Source organism: Pyrus communis, chromosome 9 (assembly GCF_041283825.1).
Source record: "Pyrus communis isolate YQ-2024b chromosome 9, ASM4128382v1, whole genome shotgun sequence".
Taxonomy (NCBI): domain Eukaryota; kingdom Viridiplantae; phylum Streptophyta; class Magnoliopsida; order Rosales; family Rosaceae; genus Pyrus; species Pyrus communis.
The window spans coordinates 6249550-6264857 of NC_142573.1; the positions used below are offsets into that span (position 1 = coordinate 6249550).

At 35.9% G+C, this 15308-nt stretch overlaps 1 protein-coding gene and 1 pseudogene across 1 annotated transcript; both read left to right on the forward strand.

Annotated features, from left to right (window-relative positions):
- The first annotated feature begins 1085 nt into the window (after window positions 1–1085).
- Window positions 1086–3610, forward strand: LOC137739989 (uncharacterized). The gene is made up of 3 exons (XM_068479765.2): window positions 1086–1246; window positions 2191–2494; window positions 3027–3610. Exons 2-3 carry the CDS (start codon window positions 2212–2214, stop codon window positions 3407–3409), a joined length of 666 nt encoding a protein of 221 aa, XP_068335866.1. The 5' UTR covers window positions 1086–1246; window positions 2191–2211; the 3' UTR covers window positions 3410–3610.
- Window positions 3611–7724: 4114 nt separating this feature from the next.
- LOC137738767 (dirigent protein 22 pseudogene) lies at window positions 7725–8520 on the forward strand (annotated as a pseudogene).
- Window positions 8521–15308: the final 6788 nt, after the last annotated feature.

Here is a 15308-nt window from a genome sequence, read left to right on the forward strand (position 1 = left end):
TTGGTAGATATGTTTTTAGAATTAATTCTTAATAAAAATACAAGTAAGTTTTTTAAAAATATTTAAAATGCTTACCGGAAGAAGCACATAATTAATGTTTCTTGCAAAAAACACTTTAAGTACTTTTGAAATGTAAAAATATTTTATCTAGAAGTCTTTTTAGTCATTTTAAAAATATATTCAAACAAATTCTATGCTTTTCAGTGCCTGCCTAGACCCTTTAGATGCTGCTACGCCTAAACTCTCCTCTGATTTATCTCCCGACGTGGGTTTAATCCGAAAGCGATCACCATGTAGCGTCTAAACCGATTTTTAAAACACTGATTCTTTAGAAATCCTGCAATATAAGTTGACATAAAGACAAATGATTGGACACCATAAAATTGAAAATTCCAAGCCCAATCCGGATAAGTTTGAACTTGATCGAAACCCGAGCACGAAAAAACCTCCCAGGCCCAAATGCAAGGGACACATTAACCCACTTAACCCACACCGAGTTGCATCCTTTTATGATTTTTTTAGTGTAATATAATTGATTGAAAATTTTATTTTTCAAGTTTCTAATTAATTGTATCATGATACTTGCTTTATCGGGACGTATTTTTGGTACACTAAAAATTTCTCTATGAGTATGATATATTGATAATTGAACTTACAAGTATAATATATTGAACTTATGCGTCAAATAAATTAGTATCACACTTAAATTTTCTGATGCACTGTAAAAATATGATTCCTATATGAGTTAAATATATTAGTATCATACCCGCTTCTTTCGGCCTACTCGCCTAAGAATTGTGTGGATAAATTAGTTTGAACACCTCGTCACCGAAATTCAAACCTATAATGCGAAGGAGATTCTCTATGAATTCTTCGTCGCCTTATCTACACTAAGAGGAGAGAGTGTGCTTAACCTTACAATAGGCTAGTAATAATATGGTTCAAATTTACCTTTAACGAAAATTAAACTTAAAACCTATTATTTACCAATAAAAAGTAATAGCACAGTATTTACTGACAAGAATTCTGCTTTTGAAAAAGTATTTTTAGTATTTCTCTGGTAATGTAGTTGCCATGGTCAACTTTAGTTCAATTGAACCTACTCTCAAACCTACTAAACCGATATTTGTTTATAATTCAAGCGGTTCGCTTTCTTCCTGATATTTCACTCTCTCTACTCTCCAGCTACCTTTCAAAAAGAAAAAAACCCATCCACTTTCTCCCTGCACTCTCTCTTTACATCGTGGTAAGTCTTCTCAGTTTTTGATTTCTTCTGTTGCTTTCCTTTACTTGATCTCTGAATCTGCTTATTTCTGTATTTGTTTATCCTTGATCTATGGTGTTCGTTATTCATTTTGATTTTGTTTGTGAGTTTATTTAGCAAATTCGTCTAATTTGTGAAGGAAAGCAACATTGTTGATAAATTAAAATGTTAATTTCTTATTTTTGCTATAGTTTCTGGTGAATTTTCTGTAAATTTAGAACTCAGTTTCCGTGTTTGCGTTAAATCTGTAGAATGAAGGGTAATATTAGATAAATTCAGGACATTTTAAGCATAAATTTATGCAAATTTGTAAATCATTCGGAGTTCCATCATCATTCAGTTTGCAATCGGTTTTTATTGAAATGCTTCAGTATTTTATATCGAAAAATGCATATGTATAAATATATATAAATATCTTACGATATCTGAAAATACACCGAATGAGTTGATTAAATGAGTCGGTAGTATTGTTTTTTAGCTTTTTATCCAAAATGGACTTGAGATTGGCATAACTACTCAGTTTGGTCTTTGATATTTAAAATCGATAGTAGTGATCCCTGAGATTATCCACCATCAGTCATTTTGGTTCTTCAAATCTCCGTTAATTTAGGGTACTTTTGTCAAATCAACCCCTCCCCTTGTACTGGTGGCTTCTTCAATTTAACGGAAATTTTTCTAGGAGGATCAAAATGATTGACGTTAGACAATCTCAGGAACTACTTTTTTCGATTTTAAATCTCAAAGACCAAAGTGAGGAGTTATTACAATCTTATAGACCATTTTGGCTATAAAGCCTTGTTTTTATTGAACAAATACATAGCTTAAAAGTTGTCTGCTGTTATCATTAGTATTCCTTATTCGTATAATTATGGTCAGTGAAACAAACAGATTTTACTGAGAACACCTCAATTTGTTCATTGCTTCAGTTCTCGGAGTTTGGAGTAAAGATGTTGCAGCTGCTGTACACAGTGATTTTCAGCGAAATGCTGCTGATTTTGACCTTGTTGTTCAAGAACCCTCTGAGAAAGCTAGTGATCCTCGCCTTGGATAAGATGAAGCGAGGGAAGGGCCCGGTGATGGTGAAGACGGTCGCTGGGACTGTATTCGCTGTTCTGATGGCCGACGTCTTCAATCTGGTTGACATCAAGAACCGAACCATTGAATCTGGCGTGCTCAAGCCTACGGACGAGATTCTCATGTCCATGAAAATGCTCGAAATTTCTCTTATGGGTATTCTTCTTGATCTCTTAAGCTTGTTTTAAAAAATTGGTATCAGGCTTATCTACTGTTATCTAGACTTACGTCTTGTACTTTCTATTCGAGTTACTGGAGTTAGGTGTACTCGTTATGAATTGTGCCTGTTAATCGTTGAGCTCATATGCGATGGAATTAGAAAGAAATGGCTTGATTTACGTAGGGCAAGTTGATAGCTACCTTTTGAAGCAGCTGAATGTTCTTCTGCTTTGCCCTTAGTGTTGGACTTTCATCAGCTTGAGCATGAAACATATTAGCTCAACCTGTTATGAAGTTGAGTTAGGTCTCGAACATCAGATTTTCTTGCCTTCTTGTTTCCCTATATTTTCTAAACATTTTAGATATGCTACCTTACTCCCCCTTCCTTATTGTTGAACTTTGGTCATCTGATGCAGAGGTCATTAGAATATCGTTTTGCTCAAGTTATTTATAATTCTAATGATTTCTTTGATTTGCTTGATAACCATTCATATCCTTCAAAACTGACTTTCAATCGTATCGAATGCAGGATTTTTTCTGTTTCTTGCTCTGATGACAGATAGATTGCACCATTACATACGAGAACTTCGATTCCTCAGGAAGGCCATGGAGGCTGCGAAAAGACAAAACCAAAGTTCTCAAGAGGAGAAAAACGGAAGTTCAGAGCAACTTAAGACCATAGTACAAGAGAATGAGACATTGAAGACAAAGATCAAGACTCTGGAATCTGAATATGAGACGAATGCAAAGAAGGCAAAGGTGGCCGGAAGTGAGGTAGAGGCCCTAAGAAAGCAATCTGAAGGACTCCTTATGGAATATGACCGCTTGCTGGCAGACAACCAAAACCTCCGCAGTCAGTTAACGTCGATTGAACAAAGCGCATCCCACACTGATGGAAAAAAGAACACATAAGGGAGTGGTTACTTAGTAATTGTCTGTCATCTTTGTCAATATCTAACTCTATGAAGTGGGTAGTGTAGATTTGAGATTGAAGCGGAAAAGAATATGACTGCGGTTATAAATTCGTACCTATAGTTATATATAAAATGTAATCAAATGTTGCAAGAATTTTGTTAATTCTCGTTTTTATTCGATAAAGATTGCTTTTCGGTAGTGTTATCACTTACATGATCTTCGAACGTGGAAAACGCATGGCTGAGTGATTTTCGTTTCCTGTGCTTGAACAATTCTCAGTTTGTCATATACAAATGCACATTGAAAGTAATCCATTTCCCTGACGGAGAAAATCACAAAGCTCTTCGGGCCCATTTGGTAGGCTGGATGGGGTTAGGCGTTGCAGATAAGATTGGGTTGGCATGGATTGGTTAGATTTTGAATCCTAGTCTGTATTGTTTGGTGAAACACTAGCTGATGAGACTGGACCGGTGCCGCAAATGGAAGAAAAGGATGAGCGTTCTCCCACACCCTCTCTCCTCCTCTCTTCCCCAATTACGGTCTTTCCAATCCAACCAAAACGAACAGAAAAAATCAAACAACTGAGCAGACCCAAGTCTATAGGGAGGAGACGAAGATTGAACGCCGTTGCCTCACAATGCGATTGTAACCAGTGTGTGAGGATGTGTTAGAAAACTCACTCTATTGTGAATTCATAATCCATCATATCCTAACCTGTTTAATCTATTTCTATTTTGACACAACAAACAACTGACTGGACTAGAGTCTATTTCCAATGGTCATAACTCATCCCAATCGGCCCACCAAACAGACCTTCGTTGTCCGAGGCTACTAGTTATCGTCCAATGGCATTAAATTTTGTTCACTTTCTCCGCTACCTTTTTCGGCTGGAGCTACAAGAAGTAAGCTCAAAGAAACCAAACTGGCCATGTTCTTCCATCAGTGATCCCAGATGCAGGTATTGCCAACAAGCTTTAGTTCTTCACTCATCAGTGATCCCAGATGAGCGTTCTCCCACTCCCTCTCTCACTTCACCCTCTCTCCTCCTCCTCCTCTATCTCTCCCAATTGCGGTCTTTCCAATCCAACCAAAACAAACAGAAAAAATCAAACAACTGAGTAGACTCAAGTCTATAGGGAGGAGAGGAAGATTGAATGCCGTTGCCTCGCAATGCGATTGTAACTAGTGTGTGAGGATAAGTTAGATAATTCACTTTATTGTGAATTCATAACCCATCATATCCTTTTTATTTTGACACAACAAACAACTGACTGGACTAAAGTCTATTTAAACTGATCATAACTCATCCCAACCGCCCCACCAAACAGACCCTTCATTGCCTACTAGTTATCGTCCAATGGCATTAAACTTCGTTCGCTTCCTCCGCTACTTTTTCGGCTGGAGGTACAAGAAGTAAGCTCAAAGAAACCAAACTGGCCATGTTCTTCCATCAGTGATCCCAGATGCAGGTATTGCCAGCAAGCTTTGGTTCTTCACTCGTTTATTTGGAATAGCTTTCTTGACTGGTGATCTGTTAACGGAGACACTGGATCCAAACTAAGCTCGGACTGTTGACTTAAAATAAAGTTGATGAGCTGTTCCAATGGATTAATTCAATATTGTTCCTGGACGGTAGTGTTCAAAGTAGTTTTCGAAGTTAACTACCAAATAAGTTTTATAAAAAAACTTTTCTTAAAAGAAGTTAATTAAACTAATTTTTAAGAAGGCATATTTGTTGATATATCTTCAAACTTGTATGGAGCTGTTAATTTTTACAATTTTCACTTCATTCGATTACTTTACTGAATTTTTAAAATTAGTCAATTTTCCCATTGAATTGTATATAACCACTTTTCCCCATGACGTTAATTTTCTATCCATTTTGATCACGTAAATAACACATGATAGCTGTATGAGGGCAAAAAGAATGAAACATTGGATGAAAATTTTTAAAATCTAATGACTGGGAAAAATTGAATATTTATAACGATTCAGAAGAAATTGGTTAATTATAAAATTCAGGAGGATAATCGATCAAAATTAAAAATCAGAGAAGAATTGGTAGATTTATACAAGTTCGTGAGGTAGATCGATAAATACCTCTTTTAAAAAGGATCAAAACTTTTAAATATATAAAGTACCAAACAAGCTTTAAAGATTTGTAGAATGGAGAGTTCAAATCCAAATAGGGCTGATAGCTAGTTTAGTTATCTTAAACATACTCCAAACATAAAAAAAAAATAATAATAATAAAATAAAAGTAAAAAAAAAAAAAAAAATATTACTTCCAAAGAGTTGCGGTTAAGAACAGTAATGCCTATTAGATTATGCATTACCAATAGTTGACTATCATCTGATTCGAGCTAGCTTCAAGGGTCCAAGAGTTTTTCAATTCGCTTAAAATATGGGATACATGTCACATCCCATTAGATTATGCATAACCAATAGTTGACTATCATCTGATTCGAGCTAGCTTCAAGGGTCCGAGAGGTTTTTCAATGCGCTCAAAATATGGGATACATATCACATCCCATTAGATTATGCATAACCAATAGTTGACTATCATTTGATTTGAGCTAGCTTCAAAGGTCCGAGAGGTTTTTCAATGCACTTAAAATGCCTCGTGCTAGATAGAGATGAGAATATACATATAAGGCTTACAAGATCTACTCCCCTGAGCGATGTGGGATGTTACAATCTACCCCCCTTAGGGGCCCGACGTCCTCGTCGGCACACCACGGCCAGGGTTAGGCTCTAATACCAAATTGACACACCCTGATCCGGAATGTCCACTAAGACGCCGAATCGAGCCGTGCTGGCCGACATCGTAGCATGATATTGTCCGCTTTGGGTCCTGACCACACCCTCACGGTTTTGTTTATGGGAACTCACATGAGAACTTCTCATTGGGTCACCCATCATAGAAGTGCTCTCGCGTGCTACTCGCTTAACTTCGGAGTTCCCATAGAACCCAAAGCCAGTGAGCTCCCAAAAGGCCTCATGCTAGGTAGAGATGAGAATATACATATAAGGCTTACAGGATCCACTCCCCTGGACGATGTGGGATGTTACAATACACCACATGTCATTACATAAGTGGAGGATTTTTGTTGAAAATGAATCTCACATTAACGTGAGGAAAGACCCTTATGAACTTAGAAGAGGTTGGGCTTCATATTGCCAATTGATTTATCGTGGAATCTCAACTTCTTCAACATTTGGCAAAGAATAATTTTTTCTCCACTTTTATAATGATATGTGATGTACCACTACGTGTTCGAGCACACTAAAAATCTCTGCAAGCACTAGCAGTCGACTTTTTGGTGCTTATACAATTCCCATTTTGTCATATAAAAATGAAGATAGAAAGTCATACATAAGGAGCTATCATTTCTCGCTAGTGATATAATTATATAGAAAACCTCATTTTAATCCTTAAAAAAAATGAGTTTTAGACTATAACTTTATGTAAGATTAAAATCAAATTTTAGTCCCTGATACATTTAATCATCTCATCTATTAGTTATATTTTGATATTATATTTATCTTTTTATTCCTATTTTAATGTATTAATTACATTTCATTTTCATTTTCATTTCATTCATCATAATATATTTTAATTTCTACATTTAGGCAACTATTTTTTTTATAATATATATTCCGATAACAATTTTGTATGTTCTTCATTTAGGTACATTAATACATTTGAATATTTCAGTATATCCATCGATATAAATATATAAGTACATTAATTCAATATAATGCATTTTAGTACGTACATTTTGATACACACACTTGAGTATTAACTTTAAGGTACATTAATTCAATATACTATATTTCGATACATGCATTTTGGTACATACATTTCGATTTGACATTTAGGTAGATTAATTCAATAAAATACATTTCAGTACTATATTTAGGTTAATTATAATATATTTCGGTACAATCATGTATGTACAAATATTTCGGTAAAAAAAAAGTCAATTATATATATTTTGGCACAGCCATTTCCGTACACTTATGTATTTATATACTTTTGTATCACAAATTTCTTTTAATATTTTCTCATTTATGTTCATTTACAATTAAAGAACTAAATATGTGCATATTAATAAAATTAAAATTTAATATGGAGAGATTAAATAAAAATACACATTTAAATGACAAAAATTGAATATAAATTTTGATAAAAGTATACTTCAAGGGATTAAATTGAATATGTATTCTAGCATTAGGTTTTTTTTTTTTTTTTTAAATATTAATCTTTTGCAAGGACTAATGTTTAAGAACCCGATTATTATAAATAGAATAGAAACCAACTGAGAAAATCGCAACGCAATAAAACTTCTCTACATCCTTCATCTTCCTGCCTACTCCAATGGCATTGAACTTCATAGCAAAGTTGCTATTAGTTCTAACCTTTGCCGCTTTTTCGGCCGGTGCTACAAGAAGTCAGCTCAAAGAAACCAAACTGACTGTGTTCTTCCATGACTTCGTTGCCGGTCCGAATACCACAGTAATCCCAGTTGCAGGTATTGCCGGCAAACTTTGGACCTTCACTCAGTTCGGAACAGTTTACGTGACTGATGATCCGTTAACCGCAACACCGGATCTAAACTCAGCCGTAGTCGGGCGAGGCCAAGGCGTGTATGTGACATCCGGGCTGGACGGACTCAACACTCATGTGTTGATATCGATTGTGTTCACAAACAAGAAGTACAATGGCAGCACATTAGAGATACAAGGAACCAGTAAGCAGTTCGAGGCGGTTAGGGAGGTTTCGGTGGTCTCCGGTACCGGAAAGTTTCGATTTGCGAGAGGATACGCTACGTTCGAAACGTTGCTTGTGGATGCTGCAACTTTCTATTCGGTTGAGAGATGCAATGTTACAGTGGAACATTACTAGAAGATCTCTGTATTGATGCCATGGCCTCTTACTTTTGTTAATTTATCTGTAATCCCAAACATATGCTTCGAATTCGATATAACTGTTGCTAATATCAAATCTGCATCATGTATTTTTCGTGTCACATGCTGGCAATGTATTCAAATAAGATGGCTATCGTTATATATTATAAATCCAATAATTTAAGACTTTTATGAAATGATTTTAAATGAATATAAGAAAAGTTGAAAATATTGGCATTGTTATGAATGGGCACACACAGGGTTTTCAATGCCCATAAATGAGATGTAGACTTTGAAAACAAAATGATTGTATTTTCAAAGTCATGTGATGTAAATTTCAACATGTAATAATGCGAGTTGCTTTATAAATAGAGCACTCGACTGCAATTAAAATACAGAGAGAAAGAAAAGAAAGAATAATAACATCATTATCTATTCCTACCTCCTTTATTTGTCATCCTCTTGTGCTATAGTTACAGTGTAATATTTTACATCTGCTTCGCTCCTGTCACTAGTAAATGTTATCTCTCTAACTTTGACCTATTTTATAACACGTTATCAGCACAACTATCTAAATATAACTATTCATCATTTATCTTTGCCGAAAGAAAAAACAAAAATGTTTCCTCTAAGGATTTTACTGTTTATCTTCCTGTGCCTCAACTGTTGGATATACTCTTGCGAAGAACTATTTACACCATGTCTGCTTTTAGTTCTCAACCTAACAGTTACATATATCTTTGATTTCTTGTTTGGTGTAGATCTTGATTACTAACCCAGTGTTTATTTATATTAATTTTATTGCAATCCAAGATGGTGAGGTATCATTGCTTATCTTAGACTGTAGATCTAATTTTACTGCAATTTTAGGTGAAGTGGTATTATCGCCCATCATACCCTGTATATTTAAAATTTGCCTGCTATTTAATTTCATTACAATTTTAGGTGGTGCGGTATAATCGTCCACCCTACTTTGCAAATTTAAATTTTCCTGCTACTTGAGTGGTGCGGAATAATCTCCCATCCTATGTTCTGAGAATGGTGCGGTACAATCGTTCTCCTCATTCATCATGTAAATCTCGAGCCAAAAGTTTCAAGTGCTTATTATTTTGGCTTGAAGATCAAAATGAAAAATTTGTAAAAAGCAGAAGTTTTAACACTACATCCCTCATATTACATATTATTGCAAGTTCTTATACATCTCAATTTTCTTTTAGAAAAGAAAATGGCGAATTTGGCAAAACTTGATTTTGTTGCCCTGGACATTACTTGGAATAATTACCTTACTTGGGTACTGGATACCAAGATCCATCTGTAAGCAGGGAATCTTGAGGATACCATTAGGGAAGAAAGCAGCTCATCCCCTCAAGATCAGTCGAAGGACATGATCTTTATTCGTCACCATCTTGATGAGGGACTAAAGAGCGAGTATTTAACGGTTGAAGATCCGTTAGCTTTCTGTAAGGCATTGAGAAATGGATACAATCACCAGACAACAGTGATTCTTCTAAGGGCTCGCTATGAATGGACTTACCTAAGGATCCAGGATTTCAAGTTAGTCGCTGAGTACAATTCTGCGTTGTTCAGAATTACCTCTCAGATGAAGTTATGCGGGGATACCATTGCTGAGGAAGATATACTAGAAAAGACTTTCAGCACATTTCATGTCTTTAACGTGCTTCTCTAGCAGTAGTATATAGCGTTAGACTTCACTGAATACAACTAGCTGACCTCTGTGCTCCTGGTTGTTGAACAAAAAAATGAGCTCCTGCTGAAAAATCATCATTCTCGACCTGCTGGATCTGCACCATTCCCAAAAATGAATGCTGTTTCCTTTGAAGTGAACACCACATCCTTTGGTGGCAATAATCATAAACGAGGGCGTGGCTACAGGTGAGGATGGTGGAAGGGAAAAGCAAGAATCATAGCGTCCAGTTTCACAACTAGATTCCGAGGCATAATTCAGACCCAAACTTCAAAAATGTAAATCGCTATAAAGGCATAGCTCATAAGAACAATGCTCCCAGAAACTCTGAATGAGCTTGTCATAGGTGTGGTGGCAATGGGCACTGGGCGCGTACTTGTCGTACCCCAAAACATCTGGTGGATTTGTATCAAGCATCTCTCAAGGAGAAGGATATCGAGACCAATTTTCTCGACTAGGCTAAACCAATGGATATACCTGATCTAGTGTGCAACTTATCAGGATAGTTGAACACAACCCACCTAGAGGTCTCGGACTTCATGGTGGAAAGGGGAAATGAAGTATACTGGTCTGATTGAATCATTGATGTTTGATGTCCTTTTATTATGTTGAACTTGTAGTTTAAAAACTAGCATTTCAAATTCAATAAATGTGGCATTTAAATTTCCTGTTATAAATTGCTTTTAATTGTAATTCCCTTACTTAGATAGCATGGATAAAAACTATGGTCATTTTCAAAACATGAAAAATAGCAGAGATATTTGTCTTGCAGATAGCGCAACCAGACATACAATACTTCGAGATCGAAAGTATTTCTCAAGATTGATGCTTACAAAAGTAAGGGTAACAACAATATCAGGGTAATCAGATGTGATTGAAGGCTCAGGAAAAGCCCATATTATGTTACTGAATGGAACAATATTGTCCATACAAAATGCGTTGTACGCTACTCGATCTACTCGAAATTTGTTGAGTTTTAAAGACATACGTTTGAAGGATACTACATTGAAACAAAAAGTGCAGAAAATGTGGAGTATTTATGCATTACCTCTAATGATACCCAGAAGCGTATATTGGAGACGTTGCGTGGTTTGACGAGTGAATTGTATTATACATACATAAAGACAATTGAATCACATGCTATCATGAACCAGAAGTTAATTGATTCAAAAGTTTACATGCTTTGGCATGACCGTTTGGGTCACCCAGGATCTACCATGATGCGTAGAATTATTACCAACTCTAATGGGCATCCATTATTGAGCAGACACATTGCTATCTTAAATGATAACCCTTGCAAGGTTTGTTGTCAAGGGAAGTTGGTAATTAGACCATCACAATTAAAGGTTGATGCTGAATCCCCATCATTTCTGCAAAGAATTCAATGAGATATTTGTGGGCCTATTCAACCATCTTTTAGACCATTTCGATATTTTATGGTTTTGGTTGATGCATCTACCCGATGGTCATATGTTTGTCTCTTGTCTACTCAGAATGTAGCTTTTGCGAGACTTCTTGCTCAGATAATTAAGTTGCGAGCACATTTCTCAGATTACTCCATTAAGTCAATCCGACTTGATAACGCTGGTGAATTTACATTTCAAACCTTTAATGATTACTGCATGACATTGCACATCGATGTTGAACACCATGTTCTTCATGTCCATACTCAAAATGGTTGAGCAGAAACATTGATCAAACAGCTTTAGTTAATAGCTCGCATTCTGCTTATGAAAACAAAATTACCAGTTTCTGCATAAAGACATGCCATCTTACATGCTACATCATTGGTTTGATTGAGACCTATAACCAACCACCAATACTTATCAATACAACTCATGTTTGGACATCAACCAAACATTTCACATTTACGAGTTTTGGATTGTACTGTTTATGTACCTATTGCACCACCATAACGCACTAAAATAGGACCCCAGTGCCGACTGAGAATTTATGTGGGTTTTGATTCACCATTTATCATTAGATATTTGGAACCTTTGACAGGTGATATGTTTACAGCTCGTTTTGCTGATTGTCACTTTGATGAAACAGTATTCCCTTTGTTAAGGGGAGAAGACCGTTCTAGAAAAATGGAAAGAGCTGACATGGGTTGTTCTCACCTTATCTCATTTTGATCCATGTAGCACTCAATGTGAAAATGAAGTGAAAAAGATCATTCATTTTCAAAGTATTGCTAATCAAACGCCAGATGCATTTAATGATGCTATGAAAGTGACAAAATCACATATACCAGCTGCAAATGCACCTGTAAGAATTGATGTCCTTGTTGGACAAAATAAAGTGGCAATGAATGATTCATCTGGTGCACGCTTGAAGGGTGGTAGACTTCCAGGTTCAAAAGATTCAGCCCCTCGAAAGAAAAAGTCGAGGGCACAACTGAATCCAAATGAAATCATTCAAGAAAAAAAATGAATGACACATCCACAATTCATGATTCTGTACTTTCAGAAAAGGAAAAATGTTCTTGATGAGACACATGTACTTGAAGAAACAGAGGTACATGAAAGCAAAGAAATCCACAAATGACCAGATCCTTGTTGGATATGCAGATACTGGTTTTTTCTCTGACGTTCACAAACTAGATATGTGTTCAAGAATGGAGATACATCAATCTCATGGCGCTCAACAAAGCAAACATTAGTTGCTACATCTTCAAATCATTCAGAAATACTTGCTTTACATAAAGCAAGTCGTGAATGTTCTTGGTTAAGATCAATGATCCATCATATTCGGAATTCATGTGGTCTACCTTCAAAGACAGACACTCCAACTGTTATTCATGAAGATAATGCAACCTGTGTTGCCTAAATGAAGGAAAGATTCATCAAGGGCGATAAGACTAAACATATATCTCCAAAGTTTTTCAATGCACATGAGCTTCAGAAGGCTAAAGTTATTGAAGTCAGACAAATCCGTTCCAATGAAAATCTGGCAAATTTGTTCACCAAATCTCTACCAAAGTGCATGTTTCAGAAGATAGTGCAAAGTATCGGATTACGTCGACTTACCAAACAGCTAAATTTGGAGAATGCGGAATCATGGGGAGATATATATCAGGAGGAGCATCCGTGATACATGCATGTTGTACTCTTTTTCCTTCGATTAGGATTTTTCCCACTGGGTTTTTCCTATCAAGGTTTTAATGGGGCAACATAAGCATATTTAACACTATATCAACAATCCAAGTAAAGTTGTACTCTTTTTCCTTCGCTATGGCTTTTTCCCACTGGGTTTTTCCAATCAAGGTTTTAACGAGGCAACTGATGTTGATATGTGGACATCTAAGGGGGAGTGTTGAAAACATTGGCATTGCTATGAATGCCCAAACACAAGTTTTTCAATGCCCACAAATGAGATGTAGACTTTGGAAACAAAAGGATTGTATTTTCAAAGTCATGTGATGTAAATTTCAACATGTAATAATGCGAGTTGCTCTATAAATAGAGCACTCGACTACAATCAAAATATAGAGAGAAAGAAAGGAAAGAATAATAACATCATTATTTATTCTTACCTCCTTTATTTGTCATCCTTTTATGCTATAGTTACAGTGTAATATTTTACACCTGCTTCGCTTCTGTCACTAGTAAAGGTTATCTTGCTAACTTTGACCTATTTTATAACAAGAAACGGATTGTTATGACGAAAAAAAATTGGTCTTATGGTTACCATCTTCAAGCTTGCTTTGGTTACTAGTGAGGAAGGAAAAGGAGATTCTGATTTTAATAGGGTTTCTAAACTAGTTAGATTTATAATTTTTATATTAATAAAAATTTAAAAGAATGGAAGGATATAACGTTCATCGACAGCCTCGAGGGACTATTTTGCCGGCACTTAGACCAAACTCAATCCTGGGCTAAAGGCCAACTTTTCCCATTTATTCCCCCTCCAAACCTAACCCAGCCCAACCCAAGCTAAAAGTTTGGGCTAAAAGTGAAATGCCAAACAAAAGCTAAATACCCCCCCCCAAAAGAATTAGCCTAGGATTCGGTGTGGGCTCCGCCAGTGTGATTGAAAAGTGGGCTGTGAAACCCACTTGCCGATCCCACACTTGCCAACGCGCGGAACGTGCCAGAGACAATCACAGCGGGACCCCACCCACGTGGGCTTGCCCCCCGCGTGTCGGATAGTCTAACGACCATATTTGTGATCCAACAGCCAGATTAAATGGGCCGTTGGTTAATCTAACGGCCTAGATTCAAACAATTTTTTTTAGTTTTATATTTATATATTTATTGAATCCAACGGTTGAAATTGAATATAATCAAATATAACGGTAAAAAAAAAATGTAATGGCCCAAATTTAAATTCAACCGCTAAAATAATTAAAAAAATATTTAACTTAAGAATAATTTACGATTTAGTAATTTTTCAATATTTATCGGAATCTAAATATTTTTAGGTTAAAATGTCTATAAAATTAATTTACGATAGTGTACATAATTTTTTTTAAAGTTAATTTAAAAGAAAAAATTAGCCTAAATTTATTCTTTAATAATCTCGGGCTAAAAAAATTTAGGCTAGAAGGGTTGGAGCAGAAAAACTGTTTATGGGCTAAAAGCTAAATTTTCGGGGCTAAAAATTTTGGCTTTTAGCCCAAGGGTTGGAGATGGTCCTAGGTTGGTTTTGCCGGAAATAATGGAGGGGTGTAGTGGTGTGCTAGGTTTTGGGTCACTGGGTATAGAGATAGAAACACCAATGTTTATATTCTTTTATTTTCTTATTCTTAATTATTTAAGGACAAATTTGAAAGTTTGGTGGAGAAAAAATTCTAGTAAGATATAGAGATAAGATAATTGAGTTCTAATAAAATTTTCCGCAATTGTTTTGCCCTCGATTGAAAATTCGGGAAAAAAAAGCCGGTTGTATGGGAAATACTTTAGGAAGTTATGATCCCCTATTACTAAATATGACGCCTACTCTGCATAGGTTAGGCATACAGCCATTCCAACTCTAAAATGACATGCTATTTGTTTACATTCATTAATTTGTAGGGGATTCAGTGCAGACTTTAATGGTGGTCAAATGGCTGAATGGCTTCAACCTAATTTCATGACTACCAAAATGTCCTTACGAATGTTGCTTTTATCTGTGCGATTTAGCTTTGAGTTTGAGCATGCAACAAATCAACGGACCCTTTATTTTTGGTGTTCATACTCGGACATGATGCTGGGCTTTCCTTTTTGGACCAAATAGGAACTCAAACTACTTCTATAATTGGCCCAAATCCATCTTGGACTTCTTTTTTTCATCTGAAAT

Excerpts from the sequence above, each read along its gene's own strand:
- LOC137739989 (XM_068479765.2), top strand. The coding sequence starts at position 2,212 with ATGTTGCAGCTGCTGTACACAGTGATTTTCAGCGAAATGCTGCTGATT. Across the intron at positions 2,495-3,026 it reads GCTCGAAATTTCTCTTATGG|GATTTTTTCTGTTTCTTGCT; the intron begins GTATTCTTCTTG and ends TATCGAATGCAG.